Source organism: Streptopelia decaocto, assembly GCF_964273445.1.
Source record: "Streptopelia decaocto genome assembly, chromosome: 18".
NCBI classification, from domain to species: domain Eukaryota; kingdom Metazoa; phylum Chordata; class Aves; order Columbiformes; family Columbidae; genus Streptopelia; species Streptopelia decaocto.
Window position 1 is genome coordinate 9815014 of NC_138673.1, and position 27889 is coordinate 9842902.

Below are 27889 nucleotides of genomic sequence, written 5' to 3' on the forward strand. Positions count from 1 at the left end.
CCCCCCGTCCTCGGGCCGTCTCGGGGGGGTCGTGGTGCCCATGGGGCGATGAGTCCCCCCCGTGCACTGACCGCTGGTGCGTGGGCTCGCGGGACGTGGGGCGATGATTCCCCCCGTGCACTGACCGCTGGTGCGTGGGCTCGCGGGACATGGGGCGATGATTCCCCCCATGCACTGACCGTTGGTGCGTGGGCTCGCGGGACGTGGGGTGATGATTCCCCCCATGCACTGACCGCTGGTGCGTGGGCTCGCGGGCCGTGCTGCCCGTGGTTTCATTGTGCGTGTGACGGTTCGACTCTCCGAGCCCCCCCAGCCCCTGCGTGACCCTCCTGGGGACGGGGACACAGCTGCTCCCCCCGAGTGCTCGGTGCGGTGGCTGCACACCCAGAATAGCTCCACTTGCCTGACGTGCCGCGCTGCTCAGGGAGTGTTTTCGGCAGCTGGAAGAATTAGATTGGGGTTTTTTTTCCGATTGGTTTTAATACGAGCTTGTTTCCTGCAGAACCCGCGCCTGTCAGGAGGCCGCTGCTCGCTCACGTGGGTTGGAATGGAATCCTCAGCTTTGCCGAGCGAGGAAGCCCCAAGTTTGCAGGACGGGTCTGGTGTGACTCTGCCCAAAGGTCCCGACGTGTCCCGAGCGTCGTTGCGCGGCACAGATTGTGTGTGTGAGCTGGAAAACACCCGCTGAGGTCGGCAGAGCCCGAGCGGGGTGGTGCTGAGGTTTTGGGGTGAAGCGCTGGACCGCGTCGTGTCCGGAGCGCGGCGGTGCTGCTGTGTCTGGGCAGGGACAGTTCTGGTGCATGAAAGATATTTGCTTTTTCTCTGCCTAAATAAGGTTTTCTTCTAGTTTTTAAATTGTCTCTGGGTGGCCTTTAAAATGTCTATCTGCTGGCAGCATCTTCAGGCGGTGCATCTATTCAGACACACTCTATTCATTCTGGTTTTAGATATAAAAACCATTAAGGGTTGATTAAATCTTTAAAACAGTGTGTTTTTTGAATGGGTGATGGGTGAGGAATATCGGAAATACGTAAGTAAATAAAGACACGGAAGAAAAATAGTAATAAATATTTATAAGGAGGGTGTTTTTTTATGTACATAATCTAAATTTGCTGCTACATAATTTTAGTGGATATTTCTTCTGTGTGCTCTTTCCTGCTTTCCCCCAATATTTTTCTCTTCTCTTTTTCTCACTGACAAATTGTGTTGCCAATTTAGAAGGAAAATCTTAACATGAACTAGTACGACTGAAATGGGAAAAGGCTGGTTTGGAAAATGACATTTCCAAGCCCGAGTGTGGGAAAGCCCAGCTCAGCTGGTTTTGGACGGTGCGCGGCCGGGGACGGGGGTCACATTCTGCCGCTGTCAATGCGATTCAGTTAAACCCGGTGTAACAGGGTCTCTGCAGGACTCCCGCAGCTCCCGGTGCTGAGCGCCTTCCCACCACTCCTCTTCAGTTACCTATTTAAGTAAAGAAACGCTCTGAACAATGGATCCGTGTTAATAACCAGTTAATAACAGGCACGCCGAGCTCCACAAATAGACGGGAGCAAAAGCGGCTGAGTGGGAGAAATTTAAAGTGTTTTCTTGTAGTACAGACTGTTCGAAATGCACTTGTTTGTCTGCTCTGTGTTTAGGGTGTTATTTCCATTTTAGCAAATAGGCATGTAAATAAGAAGTAAAATTAAGAGGAGAAATGCCAAAGAAATTATGTCAGTTAGTTTGATGGCTTCTGCTTATAGTTTATAGGCAGGCAGAGGGGTTTACGGAACACACCGTGATGCATAAAAAGGCTTTCATGATCGTCTCAAATTAAAATGTATTGATATAATTTTTGTACAAATATCCCCCCGCACGATGACGAGTCCAAAGCACCGCAGCATGGTTGCAGGGCATGGGAACCAGAAATTAAAACCGAGCCTGAGAGTCTGATTTAATTACCCTGCTAAGCGAAAAGGCAGAAGAGGGAGAATAAACAGCAAAGAGCGGGACTCTGTTGGTGAAATATTTTGACAATCCGTGACTTCCACGCGCTGCGTTTTCTGCTTGGTGGTGGTTTACATTGACCGAACCCCCTTATCAAAAGCATTGAATTAATTGCGGGCTGATGAGCGGAGCTGGGGCGACCCCAGCGTGTCTCCCCCTCACGTTTTGCACCGAGGACAGAGAAGAAACGGGTCTGACAGGGCCCCTGGAGTTACCGTGGTACGCACGTGAATTTCAATGTGTTGCTGGGTTGGGGATTTATGCTGAACAATCGTCCCATTGGTCTCGGTGGGTGAAATCCCGACCTCACGGGTGCGAGTGGCAGAAACGCTCTTGACTTCCAGAAGCCCATTTTTTTCACTCAAAAGGACTTATGCAACTCACTGTGTGTTTTTTATTAATTATACAGGGCGTGTTTTATTTAACCATCACTAAATGCCTCTCTCCCTTTATTAACAGGGCTATTTATTGTTTGTTGGGCCAGAGCAGAGAACATCCCTTTTTCACTCTGCAGGTGTGCAGAGGTTGGAAAATGCAATTACGTAGGGGGGCTTGGCACTAGTTCTGTGATTAAGTGAGTGGTTAGTTACTCCTAAATAACTGTTCAGGTAACCACTTGTTTCTGCTACTTAATTTTCTATAGATTTATTTATCCAGGCTCCTCCCTTTGTTTGTAATGGCACCTTTTGCTCTGGAAACAAAATACCTACAAACTCAAAGGAAAAAGAATAAAAAACTAGGGAAGACACCTGACAAAACATCTCCTGTTTTATAAAACTATGTCTTAGTAAAAAATACGGTAGCAGTGCCTGATTTCGCATTGCTGCAGCAATGGCAAACCCACGTAATATATAATGCAGAGCATTACAGCTGTCAATCATACCGCGATAATAAATAGAAGGTATGAAAAGTTGAAATAGGATTGAAATACTGAACGGCATGAAATCCAAGGGGTTTCCTTGCAATGGAGACGTGCATTTTTAGTAAACATTAGTTTTTATATAAATTGAAGTGTATGTTGTCTTCACAGTGTATTCACACAGTATCATTTGGACTGATAGGGAGAGTCAGAGGGTGTTTGAGAAGGGGCTGAGGTTTGGGGTTTCCGGTCTCTCCTGGGTGCCCCGGGCTCCAAGCCCCCAGCCCGGCTGGACGGTCGCGCTGAGCGCCGCTGGTAATTAATGATATTCCTCTGCCCTCTGTAGGAGAACCGCACAGCCTGCACCGCACACTGCGCCCCGCACCTCCGTCCTGGGCACAGACCGCGCTGGGCTCAATCCGAGAGCGTTTCGGAACCCATAGGAGCGGGGAAGAGTCCTGCGGTGGCAAGAAGGGGATGAGCAAGCAGACGGACGCCGTTCGTCTCCACGGGGGTCAAGTTCGCAGCTCGCTGCCGGCAAAATGGCGAGGCCGGCTGGGCAAAGCCCAAACCCAGAGCCCCCGCAGCTGCTCCCTGGGGGGTCCAGAGTCCAGAGCAACATCTGCGACTCGGGTTTGAGGTGCTGATTTGGGTCCCTTGTAACAAAACACATGCCGACTGCTATTGGTGTTCCCCAGTTCCAGGTCTAACCTTGTGTTCTGGGGCCACCTCGCCCCCCGAGCAGCCGGGAGAAGCTGCTGGACCCCGAAGAGCCGGTTCTCCTTAATGCGGGTCACTTCTGCATCGCTTTGCTGCTGCGTCTAGGCCAGAGTTTGGCAAAAGCCCCTCAGGAGCCGTGGTGCTGGTACAGATTCACGTAGGTTGGTATAACGCTGGTGTAGGGATCCATCTGGAGTAAATCTGGTGTAAGGATCCATTTGTGCACCAGGACTGGGGTTAACTGAGGACCTGCCCTTCAGCTCCTGTTGCTGTGACAGCGACCTCGGCTTCAACAGAGGCCACAAAATGTTTAATGTATGGGACAAGGAAAGAATTAATTCAGCTTTGCAGGGCTAGTGGTGCTAAAAAAAGGTGTGATGTCGAGTTAAAGAAATCGCTGTAACATTTTGCTTTATAGAACAGGACTTTGCTTTTATACTGATAAGTGTTACCCAGTGGTGCTGAGCTGCGCAGCACTGGGCGAACAGCGGCTCTCACACCCCCGACGCACACTAATTCTTCCTCCCGTGGCGATGGCGGGACTGGGACATCCACCCTCCCCAGGCACGGCTGGTGTATCTGGGGGGTTATTTCCATTTATTGCAATGATTCCGGGCTGTGCAGCCCACGCCCCTCAGCCCAGACAAAGGGCAGACACTGGCGAAGCCCTGAGACCCGCCAGGCCGGCTCCTCCCGCCCTGCGGCGGCCGCTCTCCCCGGCCGCGGGCCCGGCAACCGGCAGCGAGCCCGGCGGGACCCCGCGCACCCAGCCGGCGGGCGGCAGGACCCTGCGAGACCCGTCCCGTGGTGCCCCGGGCCGAGCCGCCGGCCCCGCCCCCGCCCGCAGGCCCCGCCCCGCGGCCCCGCCCCTTCCTCTCTCCTCCCTTCCCTCCCGTGGCAAGATGGCGGCGCCCTTAGCGCGGCAGCTGGAGGAGCTGCTGAACCCCCGGCCCGGCCTGCGCGACCCCGAGGACGACGCGGAGGAAGGTGAGGGAGGCCGGGAGGAGGGTGCGACACCCGCGGCCCGCGGGGGCGAGCCGGGCTGGGCAGGGCCGGGCGGGCGCCGCCGGACCGGCCGCACGTGGCGCCGCCGCGGGGGAGCTCGGCCCGGGCGCGGGGCCCCCTCAGCCCCACCGGGCGCCTCGTTCGCCCCGAGCCGCGGCGGAGGTTGGGCCGCCCCGCTGTGCCCCGGGCGGCCCCACGGCCAGCGGCGCTCGGCCTGGCGGCACCCGCAGCACCGCGCCCGGACGGTCAGGGGCGAGACCGGAGTCACCTCAGGGATCGAGGTTCTCTCAGGGATCGGGGTCTCCTCAGGGCCGGCGTCACCTCAGCGGCCAGGATTCCCTCAAGGATCAGGGCTCCCTCAGGACCGGGTTCCCCCAGGGGCCGGGGTCACCTCAAGCCGCGGCCGGAGTTCCCCCAGCGCTGGTTCTCCCGGGGCCGCCCGCGCCCGCTGCCCCGCGCAGGCCCCGCCGCAGGCCGGGCTGTGCAGAGCCGGGCTGGACGCAAACTGGCTGGAAATCTCCAGAAAAAGGGACATCAAAGTGCCGTGTCAGGGCAGAGCTGCCTCCTGGCACTGGGGCGCAGCCCCTGCTGTTGCTGGTGACAGCGGCCGGCACGTCACACCACCCCGTGCGCTCAGACCAGACCACAGCTCCCTGCCCGTGTCTCTGTTGATGCGTGCCAGTGACCAGTAACCAACTTACCTTTTAAATCGAGTTCTTTTACCTTAGTCATGAATTTTGAGAAGTTTGTTCCTTTCCCCGTGACATATAGGCGGCAGTGTCATCTTCTCAGTTTCCTTGAGTTCCTGCCGTTGAGTGACCGTCTCCAGAGCGGTGTCCCCACTGCCAGCAGACCAGCCGAGCCGTGGGGCAGGACCCGTCTCTAGACCACAGCTGGCACAAGCTCCTGCATTCACCTCTCCAGAGAGCGCGTTAACCCTCACACACTGACAGCAGTTGGCTCCAGTCATGGTAAACGTGCCAGCCAGCACACACCAGTGTAGATGAGAGCAATAGTATCTTGTAAGCAACACCTTAGTAACCATTGGGGAAATTAATGTAGGCAGCAGAGGCATTTTCCCATGTTAGTAATCATGATTTAGTTTCAGACTTAATGCTTTAGTGATGCCAAGACGGAGAACGCCAGAAGATCCGTTGAGTGCCACAGGTCATTCTGCATCTGCCCCCTCACAGATGTTCCATGGTGCTGAGCATCCCGCCATCCTCTCGGAGCTGGAGTGACTGCATTTAGACCAGATCTTGTTGCTTTGATTATGAGCAGGAGATTTTTTTTTGCTTCCCCCCTGCCTCAAGTAAACACTATATGTGAGGCATTAACATTTCCAAACACACATTAAAAGCGCACTTTGCGATGTTCAGCCAGTTGGATCACTCAATTGGTTGAACAAAGCTAACCCTGTAATTTTGCATACTGGGTGTCTTGCTCATGAATGACAATAAGGAGGGAGAGGGGGTATAGTATGATGTGTTCTCTTTGCTGGACTGCTCTCTTCCTGTGTCCTGGAGAAGATCAGTATGAAAGAGGGTAATAACCACAGCTAAATTATTTTCTCTGTTTAGCCATTCTAAAATGTTTACATATTTATGTGGCTCGTGCATATAGCAAGAGGCCAGAGTGCACCTGAATTGCATTTTTCCTCATTTAATCTGTAAGTGTGAAGTGTGTGAAGGCGTTCAGCTTTACTGAGCCCTCCACCTGGAGGACATCACTGCTCATGAGACCCTCGCGAATCTGTGGAAGGGCTTGGATAGGCGCAGTTTGTCTAGCGCTTTGTGCGGGTTCCCTAAAACAGAGAAGAGGCAGGGAAGAAAGTGTGAATGCAGGCGGCGTTCATTCAAAAAGAAAAAAGAATTCAGCAGGATTTTTGCTGTGGGTTAATGAACGTTCACGTCGGTATTGCAGGTGAGCCCTGTGCTACCAAACCTGCATATGGAGAAGTCCAGAGTATGGGGGGGGGGGGTTGGAATTGGTCAGTCGGTGTAGGATCTGCCTTCCTTGTGCAGGGGGGAGAGCACGTCTGGCTGCAGAGAGCCACAGAATGTTTTCTGAAAAATACCCTTGGCGCTGTCGTATCTCTCATGCTGGATCTTAAGTGTTAGTTCACTCAATAGTTTCTAGGCAGGACTGGTGCTGACGGACACAAAATCCAGCTTTGAGGCCTTTTCTCTGCCTTTGATTCCCCAGCAGCTTTTCCCCCTTTGCAGAAAATCGGTGTACTGCCTTTCCTGCACCAGGCCAGGAGGAGCCTTGCTCTGTCTCAAGGCCTAGAAGCCAGACTCTTGTGCGGGGCTGTGTTGCCATCCAGCTCACTTTTACAGTATACTTTTATTTGTAGAGCACGAGGAGTTTTCCGTGGCTGCTTCCTGCATCTCACTCTTGTAGTCTGAAATTCAGTTCTGTTTATAAATGCCATCTCCCCTTTTTCCCCCCAGCTACAGTTGCTAAGGTGATTGACAAATTTGAGGATGAAACCGCAGATGACGTTTTCCCTGTTGGTAATATACGGAAAAAAGCTTCAGCCTCTCTCTTGGAAGCTGATAAAAGGTACAGTGGAAAAGCTACATCTCGCAAAGCCTTGCAAGCAGAACTCTGGGGAGATGCTCCGTCTGAAGAGGGATCTGGTAAGAAATCTCATTTCTTTCTCTTTTTCACTAGAGTGCTCATAATTTGATGCTGGCATGTTAGCCGAGCTAGTGCCATCTGAACTTAGATGACAAACTTTAGGTCCCTGTTACAGGGCGATAAACAGGTACAGTTCAGTTGGACATCTTGAAGTGCCCTCCTGAAATCCAGGCTGTATTTTTTGGCCCGAGGGAAGTGAAAATCCTAAAGAGGAGGTCACTTGTAGGGCTCAAGGAATGAGTGTGAGTAGGTGTAAGATGAAGCTCAGTGCACTGACTGAACATTGTGTGGAGGAAAAGCAACAGCTCCCATTTTTAAGCCTGTACATCTCAGGGACTACAAGTATACACTTTGATTGCTTATTATGTCAATGTTTCATGGGAAAGCTAAGAGATGGATCTCCTAATCATTGCTGCAGAAAATGGGAGCCAAGATATTTTTGTGGATATGGCCTTGTGTTTCTTTTATTTAGCCGAAGCAGAGAGTAACATCATACACAGATTAAATGGAGTTTGGAGCTCAAATAGCCCAAACCTGTAGCTATTGATGATGCATGCTACAAAGCAGCATGTTGTGCTGATAAATAAATAACTTTTTCTCTTTTAATTATTAGCTGACGAAGCATTAGATGAATGGTACAGTGGCAGTGAAGATTCAGAAGAGAACGGCAGCTTAGGCAGTAAGACAAAGGAGAAGCTCAGCAGTGCTGGCAGTGACCAGGAGGATGACTTGGAAGATGATGAAGAGACAGATGTGTCTGTCAAGGCTAAGGCACCGAAGTTCAGTTTCCAGAATATCACAGACTTTGAGAAATTTGCAGAGGGGATGGATGATGCAGGAAGCAGTGAGGGGGAAGATGAGGATGAAGAGGATGAAGATGATGCCAGCGTGGAAGAAGGAGGTCACGAGGAGGAATATGGGAGTGAAAACCACAACAATGTAAAGGAAACCAGAGACAGTGAAGATGATGGGGGAGTGATGACATTCTCAAAAGGACAAGAGTCTGAAGAAGTAGAAAAAGGCAAAGCTGTGAAGAACCAGCTAGGTTTGTGCATGTATTTTGCCAAGACTTTCACCTCACTGACAATATAGAAACTGGCCACATTAGGAACCCCTTCAGCCTGTTAACATGCTGTTAGCATACTGCATGTGCGTGCTACAGCAGCCCTAGTCATTTGCAAATGTTCTGCCAAGTCTGCTGTGCAAACTGGCGTCACTGCTGGTACCAGATTCCCTGTTATGAAGTGTATTTATCCACTGGCTTAATTGAACCAGTGCTGAATGTACTTGGAGTGTTGGAGGGGATGGGGACTTTCTGCGCTTTAATAGTGCTGAGCAGCGATGCTGATATCGCTTCTGTTTCTTTCAAAATGTGATACGGAATGCAATTTCTGTCTGTCCTATTAAACTATCAACCTCCATGTGCAGAATGTCCTTTTCAACAGTACAGCAAAGGGATGGGGTTCTGTGGATCACAGAACTGCAGGCAGGATCATAGGGTGGGACGCTGCTTTGTCCAGAGGCACCTTGTGCCACCAGTTTTGTGCTGGGTCAGTGAATGCAAAGGTTTGCCCTAACCACGAGTAGTGTAGCCCAAAGGAGGGGGCCTGTGCTGTTGAATCAACAGTGCTTTGGCTTGCTGAATAATTGTTTTCTTTTCTCTTTGTTATGAAGCACTGTGGGATCTGCTATTGGAAGGGAGGATCAAGATGCAGAAGGCACTCCTCACAGCCAACCGGCTTCCGCAGCCAGATACTTACCCGCTCTTCAGAAAGGAAGGTGGACAAGAATTTGACAATGCTGTCGAGAGCTGTAAGAATTCTTTAATCTTTCTACTTTGGGTAGACTCTGCTGTAGCCAATATGTTTTGCCTGTTTTGGGAAGTATTAATGGGAAAGCGGTGGCTTTGAGTTGCACGTGTCTGTAGTATTAGCTGTTTGTTTGTATGCCTTGTTCATTAGGTACCACACAAAGAGAAACCAACAAGTGTTTCTTGTTGCTTAGACAGTGCTGGTAAGCCTCAGCTTGGGTCCTGCTCTTATTTCTAGTTCTGCGGAGATTCCGTGTCAAATTTAGGTTTCATGCTGGATCCTAGAAATAACTGGTTTGGTTACTGCTGTTTGGTGCAGGGTTGGGTTGCTTCTTTGTCCAGAGACACCTCGTGGTGCTGATTTTCTGCTGGGTCAGTGACTGCAAAGATTTGCCCTAACCAGGCCGACCCAAGTCATCTTAAAAGTGGATTAGGAACTTTTACCGTCATCAAACCTGACCCTGATTCTTGCCCCTTCACCAAGTTTTGGCTGTTACCTTGTGGCTTACAGCGGATGTGAATGCAGGAGTTAATCAGCTTAGGGGGAGTTACAGTAGGTGAGGTACTTTATATTTTAAAGTTAGCTCTGCTGCTTTAAATGAAGTGATTAGGAAAAAAGGCAAACTCCCAACAATAGTAAGCTGACCTTTCAGTGAAATGCGTGTTATTAATATATTTAATGAGATGCATTACAAACTGCACCGAGCACTGTTTCATTACAGGTCTAAAATGCAATATCATTAAAGACCTTTAACAGAAACAATGGTTGACATTTTGATATTTCCCATAAGCGAAATACATCCAGGAACATGGAGTGTAATACTGTACACAGTACAGCAGAGAGGTTAATCTTTCCGTTGTCCAGAACAGTAAAGGAAAATCCACTGTTAATAAGTGCTCAGTGATTCCCTCCCTGCCGTCTTCTCGTAATCTGGGCAGGAAAGTCGCAGTAGTACACTCTGGTGTTCCTGAGAGCCTGGGTTTGCGTTCTGTATTTCATCTGCAAAGACAGCAAGAAAATATAGTTGGAGTGACCTGGGCAACCAACTGAGAGAAGTGATGAATTTAGGAACATTCTGGTACTACTTCACTTGTTCAGTGTTTTCCTGTGTATTCTAAGGGACCAGATTTACATTCCTTTCTTAATTTATATTTTTTTTTAATTGTAATTGTTCAGTAAAGTAGGTTACAGTACAAATAATTCTAATGAGCTGCAATATTGTCCAGTGCAGCTGTCTTTCACTGCCTTGCAAAGATGCTCTTTCCAGAAGTTACAACGTGCCAATAAGGAGTAACTTTATGCATGAAGATCAAATGAAAGACCAGGGATGTAGTTGGTGTTGTGTGGCAAAGACCCATTTCTCTCTCACTTTGCTGTGTTGGGACCTGCAAGAGGGTTTCACGTCTCATCAGCAGCTGGAGCTTTACCCGGGGTGGTCTGAGCTTGTTGCATCTTCTGTCACAGAGCTTCTGCCTGGTGACAGAGCTGCGACCTCCAGTTCAGGTGAAACTAAGTCCTTTCTGAAAATACCATAATATATTTAAAGTTCTTTCATGAATTGATGCACCTTGACTTATGAGGAGGAAAAAAAAATCTCACTATAAATCAGCTTCCAATAAACTCTTATTTTTTAGCTGATCAAGTGGTTTAATGGCTTCTATAAGAAAAAGCTTTTTAACTGAACGTGATGTAGTGGGCTGGGTAAACATTTGTGGACTCCTGAGTTCTCATCCCACTTGTGTTACCAGTTTATGGGCAGGATCCCGTTCCCCACACAGGAAAACTCAGAAGAATTGTGCATGAGGAAGTTTAAGGCTGAGTTGAAGACAGGACTTTGTAGATACTGAGAGCCGAGGTGGTTCCTTTGTACGTGATCTGCTTCAGTCTTGGATGGGATTTGGGATAATCACGTCATCGCTGTGCTGGACTGGATGATGCCCTCAGCGCAGCCTCAGCACTTCTTTACAAATTCACAAAATCCATTTGGCGTGCTTTCATCGTCTTCATTGAATAGGAGGAACCAATTTGGTGTTCAAGAGTTCATCCCAATCCTTCCATTACTCAGGAAATTTCTGCTCTGTGCTCACAAGAAGGGTGATTTTTTCTTTTAAATGGAAAATAGTCCTTTCTATATTTCCCTCTTTGGCATCTCCCACTTGTGACCACCCTGCGTGCAGCCGGCGGTGCTAGGGAAATTCCTGAAGGGTTTGAGTGTAATCGTGTTAAAGAATAGAATGTTCTGTACTTAAAGCCAATTCTGAGCAAAAATGGTAAGGTGGTGCTTGTTTTCCCAATTTTGAGATTTGAGGTTACAAAACTTCAAGTGTTTAATTTATTGTTTTTGTAATCTTCTCTGAAATATTTTATTTTTTAACGATACAACGTGCCTTGGACAGTCTTGGATTCCTGAGATCTCAGGTTCTGCTGGATGATTTACTGCAAAATTGCTTATAAATTGAAGTAGAAAATGTTTTGCAGACCTGGCAGCTTTCAGGCTTCACACCCATTTGTCACCCAGCATTTCCCTTTGTGTATAGAACAAGAATTAATTAGGCTGCACTGCAGGAAAAGTTTATGGCCATAATTTATATAGGATGAATTTCTGTTTAAAGAGACAGCATTGCTTTGTTTGCACCATCTTACCTTTTCTTTTTTTTCTTTTAATCTTTAATTATATTCCAGACCTTTTTCTGCCACCCTTTTTACATACAAATTGGAGACCCAACCGTGGTCATGGAGCTCATGTTTATTCCTGTTTTGCATCCATGGAGGAAGTCGGGGTGGTTTGAGGCTGCGGCGGCGGATGTTGGAGGCGCCGCACGCGTGAGCTCCGCAGCCCGCGCGGGCACCTGGAGTCGTCTGGCTTTTCAAGATACATTTGTATTCTCTTGCCCCCATATCTTCCAGCCTAGTCCAGGGCTTGAGCTGTTGCCTCTGTTTGGGGTCTTGCACGTTCAATTAATGTTTTTCATAATCAATGCAAGTCAGAATTTGCAATCTGCTCCTGATTTGCACATTAAAGAGACCCATTAATTAAAAATTCCAATCCCTGGCATGTTCCCGCAGGATCCTTGCATTATTTACATAGAAAAAGAGTGCAAGGTGCAAGTTTCTGTGCTGTGTCTCTGCGCAGATTGCATGCCTGCCATTCATTTCTCTATGTATGTTTTCAAAGGGGAGGGAGGTTAGAAGTGGATCTCATGAAAATGTCACGAAAAATTACCTCAAGGGCAAGACAGAGCTAAAGCAGAGGTGGGAGCAGCATCAGTGAAGCCACGTCCGGTGTCAGGAATTAGATAGTTCCTGGGTTTGGGGCTTGTTATGTTCAATCTTGATTCAGTGACCAAAAAAATACAGCTAACTGGGGGACAGGGAGGCAACACGAGCTTTAAGAAATGATATCACTCAATTAACAGAAGCTGTTGTGTGTGCCCTGGGTAGCTCTGTCCTTGCTATTTTAATTACTTTCTCTTTACAATTTTTGTTAAAAATACTAAGCTGAGAATGTTGCAGTGAGTAGTAGTTAGACAGCAATACTTTATGCTTCACAAAAAGAGCTTTTAGCTTTGAAATAGGATAATCTGTTATTTTCAGCTTTTAGTTGAGGAGATGAGAAATTAAAACCATAGAGGTGCAGGTGAGGCTGATGCAGGATGCTGGTGGAAACTGCAAGACTTGAAACAGATGAGTTTATATGTGTATGTTTTCATACATGTCTATGCTTTCACTTCCCAGGAGTTGTGTTACACACTGATGAGTTATTCCTATAAGGTGTTGTATGTCTCGGGTGCAGGGAGCCAACAGCTGCTATTTCATTATGTTTTATTGAAAAGCAGAGCTAAAAGGGACACTTATAAAACTTCACAGACTTGCCTGGGACTGCACAAAGCCGGGTGTGTGGTGCCGCCTGGGAAATGAAGGAGATATTGACTCCTCACTCCCAAAAAGTCCAATCCAAACACTTAGACTGGCCCGGAAATGCCTGTTTCTGGGGTGGAAATGGGTGTATTTGTAGTGGGTGCGCTGGTGAGGGACTGGACCTTTATAATAAATGCCTGAGCTGGGCTCTTGGTGCACCAGGTTGCTTTGCCGCCCCCCATGACAGGTATTTGCGGCTTGTGACTGAACAGCACATTTGTGGACAAGACCTCCTAAGGACGTGATTGAGAACCCCACTTACGCTCCTTGCCAGCAGGAGACCTCAAAATGCCATGTGCTTTCTGCTTTCACATTCTTGCATGTTAAACGTTTCTGTATGAACGCTTCACACTGAATATCTGTTTTCTTCTGGGTTGGTTCTGTAAGATTTTGCTGGAAAGGGACTCAAGGCAGAGGGAAAGGTACTATTTGGTAGCTGTTTAGTTGCTTGTTCTCAGTGTCTTTTTAATAGAGGATTTTTGCTGGGTTCTGTTACTCTGATTCCTGATCTTTAAAAGAATTCCTGACATTCTGTACACCGTCCAGGTAGGTCATGTGGAAGAAGCATAAGGTTGGGCTGCTTTAGAAACCAGGGAGCCTGTTCTGCTTCCAGTGAGGGAGGACGTGTCAGGCCGGGTTGTGCTCGGTGTGATGGGCTCCCCCTCGCCTGCACCTGCTTGTTGTTTTACACATCTGGTTAGAGAAAAGCTGTCAGATAAAATGTGCCGTATTGACGCAGGCTCGGGATTTTTCAGAGAAGCCTGCGGGAATCAACTGCCAATAATTCACTCGTAATTTTGTCGTGGTTTTGTTATAATCTCTATTCGTGGGTCACTTCTAAAACTCAAACGTGTCCGTACGTACATCTGGAGATGCTAATGCGTTAATGCAGAGCGGGGTAGGTGTCACCAGGGAGCGGGGCACAGGCAGATTACGCTGTTTCCAGAGGCATAGAGCAGTTACAGGATTAATTGGCGCCAGGCAAGATCATGCACTTAAATATATCCCTGCTTTGAAGATTTTACTGGGAGCCTGCACAAATGTGTGACAGCAGAACTGGGTTTCAAGCCTGAGCGTAAATTATCCTGATCAGATCTAGCCCACTTAAAACTGGTGGTTCATTTTAATTGAATTGTATTAGCCTAGACACTTCATGGCTACAAAAAACATCGTGATTGTCAATTCAGGCAGGGTTGAATTTGATATAAGTGGATGTGGATGCAGGTGTCCCCAGATTTCACCTTTCCTCTCTGATCTAATGAAGAATCCATTCAACTCTTTGGGACTGAGCCAGAGCCTGTTGACATTAACGAAGACTTTTGTCTCGACTAGAATAAATGAATGAATCAGACCCTTTTTTGTCAGTGTTGGTGTAATGATGTGATGCCGTGGAGAGCGGTAGGTGAGAGCTGGGCTCGCTGGGGGCGATAAGCTCCGGGGTGCCCGTTCTGCGCCGGTGCCAGCGAGCGGGAGGGAAGAGACATGAAGTGAGGAGGTTTCGCCAAAGGCTCAGGTCTGGGTTCTGGGCCTGAGGTTGGTTGTGCACACGTTTGGTTGGGTAATGGGGGCTGTGATGTTTTGTGTATGTGCAGAACTCGGGCTGTGCGAGGCACCAGGAAAGTGTTTTGTGGCTTGTTCATGTCTGTGAATTGTTCAGAAATTCTGTGTGGGAGGTAGTGGAGAAGTGCAGGATATTTATTTGACGTGCAGTTTTGGGCTCTGTTAAGAAAAAAACCCTCTTGCCCTTCCCCACTGAGTGCCAAGGCTTTTAGCGTGTGGTATTTAGTCTTTTTGAGCAGAATTGTTGTCTGCTTCTCTTGTACAGATGTGGGAAGATTGAAGTGCTCCCGTTTTATAGCTGATCTCCATAGCCATATGTGTTGGACACTGTTGACGTTTGAGGTTTATTTTAAAACTGTCTTAAATTCTAGTGCAAGGAATGGTAGAAGAGTCTGTCGTTGACCTGATACACCCGAACTCTGAACTGTAGGATTACACCACACTTTAAACACATCACACAGGTTTGCCTACGCTTAAGTTTCCTGAGATAATTAATAGCTAATTAAACTGAGTTTAGCTAAATACTTGTGCACGTTAGCCTGTATACTCTACAAACAAGATGCAGGGAAACAAAGGCTTGCGAAGCACCCAGGCAAGCGTGTGCAAATGTCAGCTAACTTGGATTAATTGGCAATTGGTTACCTGGAGATGGAAACTCAGTGCTTGTCATGATAAATGTAATTAATGGCCTGGTATTATATGGGGAGGTCAGTCTAGATGGGCTAATGTTCCTTTCTGGCCTTAATATCTAGATAACTATGAAATTTCACGTTTCCTCTTCCTTTGTCATTCTTGCACATGTACTTGGGGATTCCTGCCTGGCAGAGACGGGAATGCATGCTGGCAGCTACTTTACATTTACAGTAATGTAAAACATCAGTTTTTATAAATCTCATTTTAAAGAGCCCCATCCCCTCCCTGGTTTGGGCTGATATCAAAAGATGATGGTTGAGGCAAATCAGCAGAGCATGAACTTCATGGAAGTGTTTCTTTCTCTCCCTTCTCAGCTTTCCCCCTCCCCCAGTCCCCACTAATAAAACCCTTCAATACCAAGCCTTTGATTCTGTTGTTGCATCTAGTTATTTTCCTTACTTTTAGCAAACTCATCTGTGTCTGATCCTGTTGTCCTTACTGTCAAATGCAGTAATATTAGAGTGAAAGGGCTAAATGGAGTCCGTTCTGTGACTCTGGGAGTCAGCCGAGCTGCCTGTGTGAAAGGGGTTCGCAGCATTGGCTCCTTTGTGCTGCCGGAATACAATTTTCCCCTCTGCAAAGGCTTTTGCATCATTTGCATTCCAATGGAACCAGCAAATTGGGCCTTCGCTATGGAGCGAACCCTTTCATTGCAACCAGCAGAAAAGTCGACCTGTTTCCTGCCATCACTTGATAAAATTCCGCAAACTCAGTGTTTTGGGAGGCGTGAAGGGAACGTTACTCCTGTGATTTCCTGAAATAACCTGGACGGGTTCACAAGTGCTTTGTGCTGAGATTCAGCCGAAGTCCGTGAGAATCGTATCCATAACTACACCACTTCTCACAACAATCAGATCACTCTCTGCTGCCAAAGGGCTCGCAGCCAGCCTGTCATTTAGTCCAGACTGGCTCTTGTAGCTTCTGTCTTACAGCAGCCTTTTATTTCTGTAGTGTCTTGGCTTTGGGGCACCAGGACGTACAGCGTGCAGATGTGAGTACAGCGACTGTCCTGCCTGCACCGGATTGTTCCTCCTGCAGTCGGTTCCGCAGCGGGAATTACAGACCAAAGCCCCGTGTTTAGGATGCGATACCTGGAGGAATTCCCTCCGCCTGGCCCTGCCTGGTAACGTTCTCTGCTGTTGGGAATACAGAGCAAGCTCCAAAAGTAATACTGACAGACTTCAGAATTATGATACACTGGAGCTCCGGCGTAATTCTTTGTTGAAGAAGTTAGAGGCCTAAAATGTTAAGGCTTATTGTTATTCTGAGTTGATAATCTCTGCCTTGCTTTAATAATTTTTCCTCATGCCTGGATAGCCTGCGAGTTGCACAATAATCACTCACACAGCTTTGTAATCAATGCCCAAAGTAATAGGATTCCGCTGGCCAACGGCAATTAATAAATTTGTGTCTTTTTTAAAACACTAGCAAGTCGGGCCTGAAATACGACTGACTGGCTTTCCTCATTTGCATATTTATTGCAGTGGAAAAATTCTTGCCGAATGATTGATGTTGAGCCTGCCTCTTGAATTCCAAACAGCACATTATTATGAAATGAAAAATGCCGGCCATACAGTTGATTAAAGTTGAAGACAGTGGAATCGGTGTTTTTTAAGATTGTGGGAGAATTAAAGGCATATTTTAATAGATGTTGACAAGAAGTGAACTAACAAAAGCAAAGCAAAGGATTTGCTTGAAAAGATTTAATCAAACGTGTTTCTTGGGGGATTAATTGCTGGGGATGACTAGTGCAAGTGGCTGGCTTGTGGATTTGAATGAGAAGTATTGTTCTCAGGCCAGCGTATTTAGTGCCATTTTGACCTGTAGCTTAACTCCTGTCCCACAGCCGTTTGAAAGGAGTGAAAATTTCCCCTCTTCATGCGAATGTCGGGATAAATGCGTGTACCTGATAAAGATACTTTTCATTATGTACAGCTATTAAAATAAAAGAGGTTTGATTCTGTTGTATTTGCGTAACGTGCCCGGCGTGCTGGGCCCGTTGTGTGCGGTGCTGGCACACGTGGGGACTGTCTGGTGACAGGGGAGCTGTCTCAATATTTGGCAGCTCCATGTTTGCTCTGCTCCCCGTGGTTCAACCACCAGCGTTGTCTCAGCTTTTCTATGTGAGCATTTTGTACAGGCACATGGAAAATTAAAAGCTTGCATGCCGGCGATATTCCTGTCATGCCAGACCCTCAGATTTAATTGAGGGGAAAAAGTAGTTAATTTCCAGCTTTGGAACGGGCTCTGAATTTCAGCCGTGTCCTGTGTGTGCGGTGCGTGTTTCGTGCCGGCACATCCTGGTGACGATGCTCTGTGGTTGCACGCGGTGTGTACGCAGTATTGCCGTGGCAGTGCCCCGGCGAGCCCTGCGAAGTGCCATGAACACACTGTGACGGAGTGAAAGTCCTGGGAGGTTTGCCCCAATTTTCAGGATTCCGTCCCTGACCACCATACTCAATGTGCCAGGGTCAGGCGAGGAGGAGCTCCCCTGCTGGAGGAGTTTTGGGGATCCCACTGGCCGGTCTCTCAACACCTTTGCAAGCCTGGCTTTGAATCACCAGCGTTTCTCCATCGTCCTCGTGTCTCTGCGTGAGGCAGCTCCTGCTGCTCCCCCAGCTGCTCGTGAAGGTGAAACGAGACCCTGTTTTTAGAGGTCACAAAAAAGAGCGCAGATGTTTTTCTGCTCAGGAAGCTGCCTTGCTGTGGATACGCTGAAGTGACCGCGATGGGCGAGCACAGAAGGCACCGACGCCGTGGCACCCCGCACCCCACGATCCCAGCAGCACGGACCGTTCCTCCGTAACCACGGGCATTGACAAAATTGATCTTTGTGGCTGGAGAGCAGTAGGACAGATTTCATCTCTGGTGGGTCTCCTGACACTTTGATACATGGCAGTGCTATCCCTGAATAGAGCTAAATACTCCAGGGCTACTTTCTGACTGGGTGAGGGGATGTATAAAATGAGAACGTATGAGAGAGTATTAACAGAAAGGCACACTTTGATTTACTGGTACTGGCTCCCAGCTTTCTTGGTGGATTGATATGCTGTCTGCTAGATCTCGAACAACTTTTTCACTCCTGTACACAAAACGAAGGGGCTCCCGTGGACTCTTAAAGTGACTCTTACAAGTCAGCATCTCACCACAAACGCTCTGAGTCCCATTTAAGCTGGAAGTTATATTCAAACCACGTTTGTTGTGTTCCTGGAGCAGCTGCAGATAGATCCCACTCAGCATCTTTTTCTCTTTCCCAAAGGGCAGCTTTAGAAAGGGTTTGATGGACGGAGGGGTCGGCTCTTGTCCTGGGCTTAGTTGGCCTCCCCTTCACACAGAGTATGGGTTGTTTTAGGGATTTTCATTGCTCGTACTGAAATGCTGTAAAGGGATCCAGCTTCTTTTGCTTTTAAGGCACTACTGAGTCACCTGTCCTCAAAAAACACAGGTTGGACATGCAGAAGTAACTCCTGGGGAAGGAGGTAGTTTTGAGATCTTTCTCACTGCTGTTAAAGGTGTCAGTTGTGACACTGATGGCGATAGAAGGTAGAATGTTTACTCCAGCACATCACAGTACAGATTGTAAGAGAGATGCCAGGGAAGATGAAGAGAGAGAGGAGACAGGGAAGAAAACAATCCCTTCTGGAATTAAACATGAAATGGATAGGGCAGGGCTGGGTGGGAAGAGGGCAGGGAGGGCGACACTTGGCTTCTGAGGTTGAGTTTACAGCGCACTTAAGCGCCCAACAGTAACGATGAGAATGCCATCCAATAATGCTATTAAATACACAAGAACCGAAAGCACGGAAATTACCCAGCTGTAAGAGGCTCATGATGAAGCCACTGTCTGGAATAATTAGCCCTCCCACCTGGTTAGACGCACGGTCATTGTCTTCCCTGCCCTCTCCATCCCCTTCACTCCAAATGAAATTGCTCCCCATCCCCACTTCTGGTGGGGTCCGTATCTCGGAGCCTGGGGAGCCGGAGCCGGGCTCTATTCTTGCCTGCTCGCCGTGGCCCTGATAGACCCCAGAAGAGCTGGAGTGCTACTCCAGTTATAATTGACAGGATCAAAGCCGCCTGGGGTGCATTAGCACTGCTGCTGGAGGATCGGCAGCGGGGAGGAAATAAACAGTTTCGGGAGCTCTGGGGACATTCGGCAGTGTTGCAGGCAGCGGGAAGGATTTTGTTGTTGTAAGCTGTGCACTCGGGCTGGGGTGGGGGCGTTTTGCTTTTGCAAGTGATGGTTTAGCTGCAGACACATACAACAAATGCCTTTTTAAGGGCTTTTGTCTGTTTGTCTCTTGGAATTGTGTTGATGCTAACACACGACTGTTTTACAAGTGCAGCAAACCTAATCCGTTAATAGGTTTATATAGAAGCGTTGTCAGAATGTATCTGGAATGAACCGCGGGCCGGGGGAGGATGAGTCCAGCAGCTGATCTGCAACAAAAATCTTAAAGCATCTTCTCCTTGACATTCCTGTTACTGAGGTCAGGCCGTAATTTATCTGAAGATGGTGAAAACTGAGCAATATCGCAGTGATAACATGAGGGAGATTGAGACCTCTGAATGTCTGGGCTGATTTCTGCTTGCACTGTCTCTGTCTGCCTGATGAAGATTTGCTCTTCACTCTGCCCATGATCTCCGTGTCCTTCAGTAAAAAAAAATGGAGTACTGAAGAGTTCTCTCCATTCTTTTATTCTAACTACAACGAAACAAACAGGTCTGGGAGTGAAGTGTGCAGCTAACCCTTCCCACAGCCAGCTGCAATGTGTGTCCTTGGAGAACATCAGATGGTTTCCTCTGCGCCTTCATAGATACAGGAAAACGGTCAGCTCTGAAAGCCTTTGGGTACCCAGCATCAGATGTACCTTCAGGATTAGTGTCTGCAGATACCCTGGAAAGCGGCTGCTCATCCCTGTCACACTAACCTTCACACCACGTATTGATCATTTAGTACATCTCGCCGCCCCAGCCTTTTCTTCACTTTCTCTCTTTCTAAGGATCTCTGGGCCTGCAGTTCTACTTTTCTGATCAGAATCTTCCTGTGAAACTTGCCAGGTCATTGTTTAAGTTTCCCTCATAGATCAGATCTTGCTGCATTTAATTTTACTTACAGCCTAATTTCTTATACCTCCGGCACGGTGAGCACAGCGGCATAGAAACCAGCGACAGTCAGAGCCCTGCAGGAGTTTGGGTTTTGTTCTTGCCCTCCCCTTCTCCCTCTGCTCCCTGGAACATGCCCATTATGTACATGAAAGAAAAGTCAGAGGTCACGTTGAGACAGGATGTACGTATATACATTTTCCCTTGTGTTGCTTCATATTATTCAGCTGGAGCTGAACTGGACACAGGAGAGAGATGAGTTAGTCAGCAAAAAAGGTTTTTGCCGTGTGCATGTATCATCAGACACTTCTGCATGCAATACTTGCTGCTTCGATATGTTAATCCTTTAGGCTCTGCAGTCCTAATGTTTGTCAATGAAACGTGAGATCAGTGCACTCCCGATGTGCAGCCGGGCAGGTGGCTGGAAGGCCGTCCTGCCTCCTCTCCTCCCTTTTTGGGAGAGAAGTGTTCTTTCTCAGCATGGTGTTGTTTGCCATTAGCAGCTGTAAATCAGTTTGAAGAGAAAACCACATCTCTAACTGATAAGAGAGAAACAGTTAATGGGACATGCAGTAGCTGTGGCAGAAATTCAGATTCAAGATGAGAAGCTAAGTCTGCACCAGAAGCGAGGATCAGTGGCAAACTGTCTCTTGTGTCTCTTGTTCTGCAGGTCTTAAAGCCCTGGAGGCGTTGCTGAAAGTGTTGGTGGAACTTCAGGATGAGCTGCTTTACCAATACCCAGGCACGAGGCATCTGGTAGATGGAAAGCAATCAAAACCTGAGAGGTAAATACAAAATAAGACCTTTCTGAATCTCTTGGTCTCCATTCTCCAACAAACAGGACAATGCACAGCCTTCCTGACTGTGCTCACTTTCTCAGTCGCTGCTGTATCTGAGCGACAGACACTCTGGACAAATGACCTTTTGAATTCCTTCTGGCAGGGTGGGAAGTCTGTTTTCTAATCTTTCTGATAATGGAGGAGGGTTGTTTGCCATCAATATCACCATTGTGTGGTAGTGGAGGGGCCATTAAGAATTCATACGTTGCCTTAGAGAGGTGGAGGGTGTTTAGTCTGTGTGGTTTTTGTTCTAGTGATGATGAAATCCCAAGCAGTAGTGATGAAGAGCAAGTGGATAAGGCTCAGGAGAAGAGGAGGAGACCCCCCAAACGCAAGCTGAAGATGGAGGACTACCCAGACTTCATAGCCAAGCGCTATGCTGACTTCAGGACATATCGGAACAGTGTCTTGCAGAAGTGGCATGAGAAGACAAAGCTGGCATCTGGCAAAATGGGAAAGGCAAGGCTGGTTTTGTGTGTGCGGACATGCTTATTGTTCACAGAGATTTGTGGAATAAGTTGGTTTGAAAGTTTCACGTCATAGATGTTACAAGTTAAGCCCAGTTAGAGCAGTGAGAGTTTAACACACAGGTATGCACTTTTCACCGATCTTGAAGGAGTTTGGAAAGAAGCTCAGTCAGATTTCAAAGGCATAAGCTGCTCTCTTTAGTTTTGAGCAGATGGGCATGGGCAGATGGTTTTGGGAAAACCTCTTGGATACAATTGGTGTTCTCCCCACTAGACATCTCATCATAGCCAGTCTCCAGCAGCAAGTGAGCTCTATGAAAACGCCGCTGTTGCTGATCAACAAGCTGTTTGTGTTTTATAACAGAACTAGAGGCTTCCGTGGCTCTCCCCCTCTGTGCAGTGTACACTTTAATACAATGGGTAATCATTTCACCCGAAGATCCAGGGACTCCTAACATCTGTGAGTTAGTATTAATCATTGAGAAGTTCATCTGAACCAGAACAGCAAAAGCATTTTATTAAGCCAGGCGTCAGGTTGCCTCAGGTTGGGAAACAAATAAAAAATCCTAGCAGAAATCCCTGCAACGAAGCCCAAACCCCCTCCTCCTGGAATGCTGTCTGCTTATCCACTGACATGGAAAGATAGAGGAACACTGCTGCCTTGAGGAAAAGCTTTCTGCATTATCTGACACTAGTTAATGTTGTTGCAGGGTTTCGGTGCCTTTGAGCGTTCAATCTTGACTCAGATTGATCATATTTTGATGGACAAAGAGAGATTACTACGGCGGACACAGACCAAGCGATCAGTGTATACGGTGCTGGGAAAGAAGGAACAGGAGTCTCATCCGGTCCCTGAATCTTTGCCTGAAAATTCGGTAAGGGGATTTTGTATATATAACTCATCCTGTGGCGGCAGCGAAACGCTGCAAAACAATTAGCTTGAGCCTTTAGCAGGTAATACTCTTGTTTGTGAGAGATTTATGAAGGCGGTATCTGAGTGTTGATTCCTGTAATGTAATAGCTAAGGAAAAGATGCAGACATTTCAATTCCAGCTTTATGGTGTTTGCATTATCTCCTGTGCCTGTTCTTGATGGGAAAACAAGGTTTGGTCTCTGCTGGTGCCCCTCCTGTGCTCACTAAATCTGCTTTGTGAGGCAGCAACTACAAAACTTTGGTTTTCCTCTGGAGTTTAGGATCTTTAACCCAGAAAGTCTCTTCTGAAATCATTCTGCATATAACCCACAGAATATGTTAGTAGTAAGTCTGTTATTAATTTAGTATTTAAGAATGAATAAATACTCAATTCTGAGAGATCATGTGGAATTACTGCACTTGCAAGATGTATTTTTGCCATTACATTAAAAATATCTGTAGTATTTTGCCAGAAAGACTTTGCACAGTCCTATTTATTTCCCAGTAAAGGTATCATAAATCTATGTTGTCATTGGCAGCGTTTCTGCCTTGCCTTTAAATGTATTCCCAGTTCTTAAAAGCTTGTTATGTTGGGAGCTTTTCTCCATTCCTTCCTGTCTTCCAGCGTGTTTACAAGCTGCTGCACGTGATGTCGTCAGAGTTAGGGACAGAAACGCGCACGGACGAGCTGTCAGTGTTTCCTTTGTGTTTCTAGGAAGTCCTCCCTCCGTCAGATTCCAACAGGCACCTGAAGGACATCGATGAGGAGATATTTGATGACGATGACTTTTATCACCAGGTAGGCGATGGTAAATCCGTGCTGGAATTACGGCTCCTCTCGGTTTTTAATACTTTAGAGAACTAATGCGGTTGGTTCTGCGCTCTAAATTTCTCTTGCCATTGAAACTCAGTTACCTGTTTTAACATCCGATATCTCTGTAGATACCTCAGAGAACTTCACTGAGCTTTCCATGTGGGGCTGTGTGAGCTCAGACTGCGTCGTGGATGTAAAGTTACTGCCATTGCTGGCCCTGCTGGACTTGAGTGAGTCAGGGCTGCAGGACAAGGTCTGTGCCCATAGTTCTCACTGCTCAGCACCGCTGCACTAGAGAAAAATTACTGAATTCTCTAAGGGTGACTGTTCCCTGTGGGTAGAGTCCCGTTATGAAAAATGATACTGGTAGATCCTCAAAAGCACCTGAGTTACTCTCTTCTCAACCTAAATCATCTCCTCTACCTACTGAATGAAGAAGCTGCAGGGCTTCTCTGGCACTTCTCTTGGAGTTGTGCCAGCTTGGATTTAGGTCAGTTATTCCTTTTATTTGTAAAACTCTTAGAAACAAGGAATCTGCACGTGGTGCATGGAGGCTGCAGCTTAGGGAAACCTCGTGGTTTTAATTTATTTAATTAATGATAGTGCCAGCTTTATATTTTTGGAGTCCAAATGGACCAGAAGCCCAGCCCAAATGGACCCTAAGAACACAGAACAAATTAAGTTAGTAGAACAAAACAGTGAAGTGGTCAAGGAGAAAGAGCTGTGATTGATAACGCGTGGACCCGTGCAAAGAAGGTGCTTATTGGCCATGAAATGTTAAGTTTTTAAAATAAAAATAGCGGTAGATGAATGGCCCGTCTTTCTTTCTAATAACTTTAACTTCGATAAATCGTGATTTCAGAAATATGACTAGTCACAGCTTAGCTTTTCCCCTCACTGGTTAATTGGGGTGCTGGGGTTAATCTAAATTAAAACTTAAACTAATAGAGGTCATTGAGAGAAGAGAATCACCTGAGTAAAATAAATGGGTCTGCCAGGCACAACTGTATCTTGGCCATTTCCCAAGAGGGAAGCGGCAGCAAATTGGAGTTGTTTCAGCGTTCGGTAGAGGTGAAGGATGGGTGACGCTGGTTTAATGCGCGGCACCTCCGGAAACGTTCCAGATTGCGTTCCGTGCCGTACCAACTGCCGCCCCCGGCGCGGAGAGCGGGACCAGCAGCAACATCTGGCGGCACAGCAAGGAATGGGTGCGACTTTCCAAACCCCACGGACTCTAAATATGGTGCTTAGCCCGGCGGAGGCTTTAATCACTTACCGCTCTTTGGCAGCGGGCAGCGACAGCTTATCCTACCCTCGTACATCACGCACAGACATCTGCTGAGCCGCCAGGCAGCTACACATTCATTTTCCTTTCTTGCTTGTTTCTTTTTTTAATGCTTTCTTCCTTCCCTCCCTCTTCCTCTCTCCCTCCTGTCCCTCTCCCCTCCTCCTGTCCCCAGTGCGCTTCTTGGGAGAGATGATCTGCAAAGATCTCTGCTTCATTGTGCGCAGTGGTGGGGATGCAGCACCTGCGCCGCTGGCCCGGCAACATCTGGAGTGGGATTTGGCAGAGCTTGGAGCCGAAGCCAGTTCAGTGATAAGGCGACACTGAATGGCTGTGTGTTTTCTGACACCTCCCGGTTAAACTGGTTTCATAAAGCGCTTTCCTTTCTGTGCCAGGGTGGTGAGCCGAGCTGATGGTTGCGTTCAGGAAGGGTAGAGGGCGTTGCAACAGGGCGCCGAGGGGACAGCCAGCGTGTTTGTGTTCAGATGGGTCGTAACTGCAGCGCTTTCGTGTGCACGTGTGTGGATCTACATATATAAATACAGTGTAGAAAGGGAACGGGTTCTTTGGGAGTGATCGGCAGCAGCATCTCTGGTTGTTGGAGCTCTGGGTGCTCAGGAACTCTGACCTCTGCATGATACTTATTGCGCGGTATCTGTGTACATGTCAGTGGGCACTTTTTTCTTTGCATTTAAAGACTTTTTTTTTTGGTATCACCTTCACTTCTCTGAAACACATTTTATAATGATTAGTTTATTTTGATTACTGCTTATGATTTATTAAAGGTAAAGATTCAGATAAAGAAGGACGGTGGAAACCAACTTCTTGTATATCTCTGTGTGAAATTAAGCGAGTAAAAATGAATGAGATCTAATGGATGTGCACAAGTTAATGATAACAGGATAAGTAGCTATCCTGTTTTGTTGTAGATTATAATACAAAACTCTTTAATGAATCTGTTTTTCCTGTGGAAAAACAATTTTCTTCTCCGGGTCTTGGTAGTCAGTGGAATTCACCGTCTGGGGCTGCTGGAATTTTATGATGATTCGGGATTTAACTCTGTTCATCCCGCTTTGCCTTTTCTCGTGTTCTCCCCTTGTTTTATAAGCAGTTTAGGCACGGAGCGGCAGTGTTCTGGTGAAGGGGAGCAGCTGCTGCTGCACCTCAGCTCTGTGCTTCTCACCTTTTTCTCAGTGTCAGAATCCACGGATATGATTATATGTCTGAGCTTTGTAAACTAAGCTGTTTCCCGTGATACACCATAGATCAGCATCTGCGCGGCATTCATTCAAATTGGCTTGTGAGGGCTGAGAGATCAGCCTTTTGTCGCCAGGCTGGTTTCAGCTGTACTTAGCGCTTTGTCTCAACTGGAAATTCTTAGGGGTCTGCAAATCAGAAAGGTCAGCAACTGTAGTATTAGAAACACTGATAGATAGCGCATGAAAATGAGACCTAACCTCTAAAATGAAAATTGACCTCTAAAATGAGAAATGAATCTCTATTACCCTTGAACAACACCCTGGTGGCATTTCTAAATCCCTCTAATTTTGTACAATGTACTTTGTGTGCGTCTCTCTAACTGGTGTAGAGAAGGGAGTCCTTTTAAGGTGAGTTCCTCAGACAGCACACATCATTGACTCCAGGGTAAATTCTAACAAAGGCTTTGGTGTCAGCAGAGGTGGGTGAATACTGACTGCTGCTGAAGCTCTTGCTTTGGACATGTTGTGCCTTCTCTTTGTCAGCAGTTGCAGATTTTAAGCTCTCTTGTGTGCTCGGGACGCAGGAGGCAGAGTCAGTTCCCGTCTGCTCCAGCCCTTTGTGAACACAGCCCGTGGGCCTTGGCAAACACGCGACCTCCGCCTGCTGTTCCACGCTTGGCAGTCCCTGCTTTTGCCCAGGGAGTCTGATGGAGGCGGTTTTAATAGCGAAGCTTCGTTAAGGTCAGAAACACCCGTGCACAGGGGCGCTCCCGGCAGGCGTCGCTGCTTCGTTCCAAAGACATCAACTGGTGTTAGCAACTTTCTTCCGCTTGCTGTTGCCCGTCGTCCGCTTCACACGGGGTTTGTCCTCCTGCTTCCAGCTTTTGGTAGGAGCAGCTCGGAGTTAGCGCTCGAGCTGTGGACGTGGGACGTGGCCGCACTGGGCTGCATGGGCTCAGTTGTGTTTATTTACGGGGGAGACTGAGCTCGGGTGTTTGAAGTTCGGAGAAGATGTGAAGAGGTGAAGGAGGGAAAGCAAAAGGGGATATGTTTCAAATCAAAGCCTTTTGATGCGGAAATTGCCCGACTCAAACTCTGTCTTCACACATCAGGGCTTAATGCTGATAGTGATTTACTTACACTTCCTAGTTAATAATTAGACATTGGGAGACACCATATATCACTCCTAATGGAATATATGGGGTCTGATGAGAGTTTTCTGTTTTGACTAATAAATTTTATCCGGAATCACCAAGCTTAATGAAATATTACAGCTTTGGAAGTGTTTTAGGTCTTGTGCTGTGAAAACAGTGTTGCTTTATTCAGTAAATGAATTTATCATTCATTGTGTACCCTGAGCCCCGGCCGGCTCCGAGCATGGGCTGAACGCAAGACTCTGAACTAGAAAGCGGAAAAACTAATCAAATCCTTAAAGACCAAAGGCAGCGAGGCAGGTCTAGACTGACTTTTTCAGTGGTAGCCTCTGGCTACATCCACTTTTATTTTAGTAACCATTGTTAGCATGATTTATAACTCTAGCTTGAAGACGTACACTATTTAGATGTAATAAGGTGCTTCGCAGCTTTTATTTCTGTTTCCTAATTTCCCTCTTGTCCCTGTTCTTTTTACTCCCTCCTGCTCTTCTGGGTCCCTCTCCTCTCCGCAGTGTCCCCAGTCCTGCCATTGACACTGCACTGACAACGTGTCACCGTCAGCCCCAAGGTCACCAAACCTGTCTCTGCCTCAGCGAGCGGCGCGTCGGCTGGTGGCCCCGTTAGTGCAGAGGGGACGGCGCTGGGCAGGGTTTAGTCTCCTGCTGCTGCACAAAGCTCTTCCCTGCTGGCTGTGGTGAGAGGATCCTCTGTATGTCGAGCAGAGGACGTGCCCCCAGCAATATCGGGATCCCCGCTGCCGTGCCCAGAGGAGGGTGATCCTGCCCGCTTCCCCGCTGCAGCGTGAGGAACCTGCATCTCGTTCTAACCAGTGCGGGCGTTGTTATCAGACCTCGGTGGCTTCCCCTGTACCATCTGTGGGTTTGGTGGCCCACCAGCAAGAGCAAGTCCTGCTGAAC

General features: G+C 47.6%; 1 protein-coding gene across 2 annotated transcripts in view; it reads left to right on the forward strand.

The window, feature by feature from the left end:
* Positions 1-4460: 4460 nt before the first annotated feature.
* Positions 4461-27889, forward strand: part of AATF (apoptosis antagonizing transcription factor) — a 43608-nt gene continuing 20179 nt past the window's right edge. For both annotated transcript variants that reach the window (XR_014185639.1, XM_082068408.1), the window contains exons 1-8: positions 4461-4552; positions 7024-7212; positions 7827-8258; positions 8888-9025; positions 20972-21086; positions 21395-21599; positions 22318-22482; positions 23236-23319. Coding sequence is in view for 1 of the 2 variants with exons in the window: in XM_082068408.1 (XP_081924534.1) it covers positions 4468-4552; positions 7024-7212; positions 7827-8258; positions 8888-9025; positions 20972-21086; positions 21395-21599; positions 22318-22482; positions 23236-23319 (1413 nt within the window). In the remaining variant the exon portion in view is untranslated. The remainder of the gene's footprint in view (positions 4553-7023; positions 7213-7826; positions 8259-8887; positions 9026-20971; positions 21087-21394; positions 21600-22317; positions 22483-23235; positions 23320-27889) is intronic.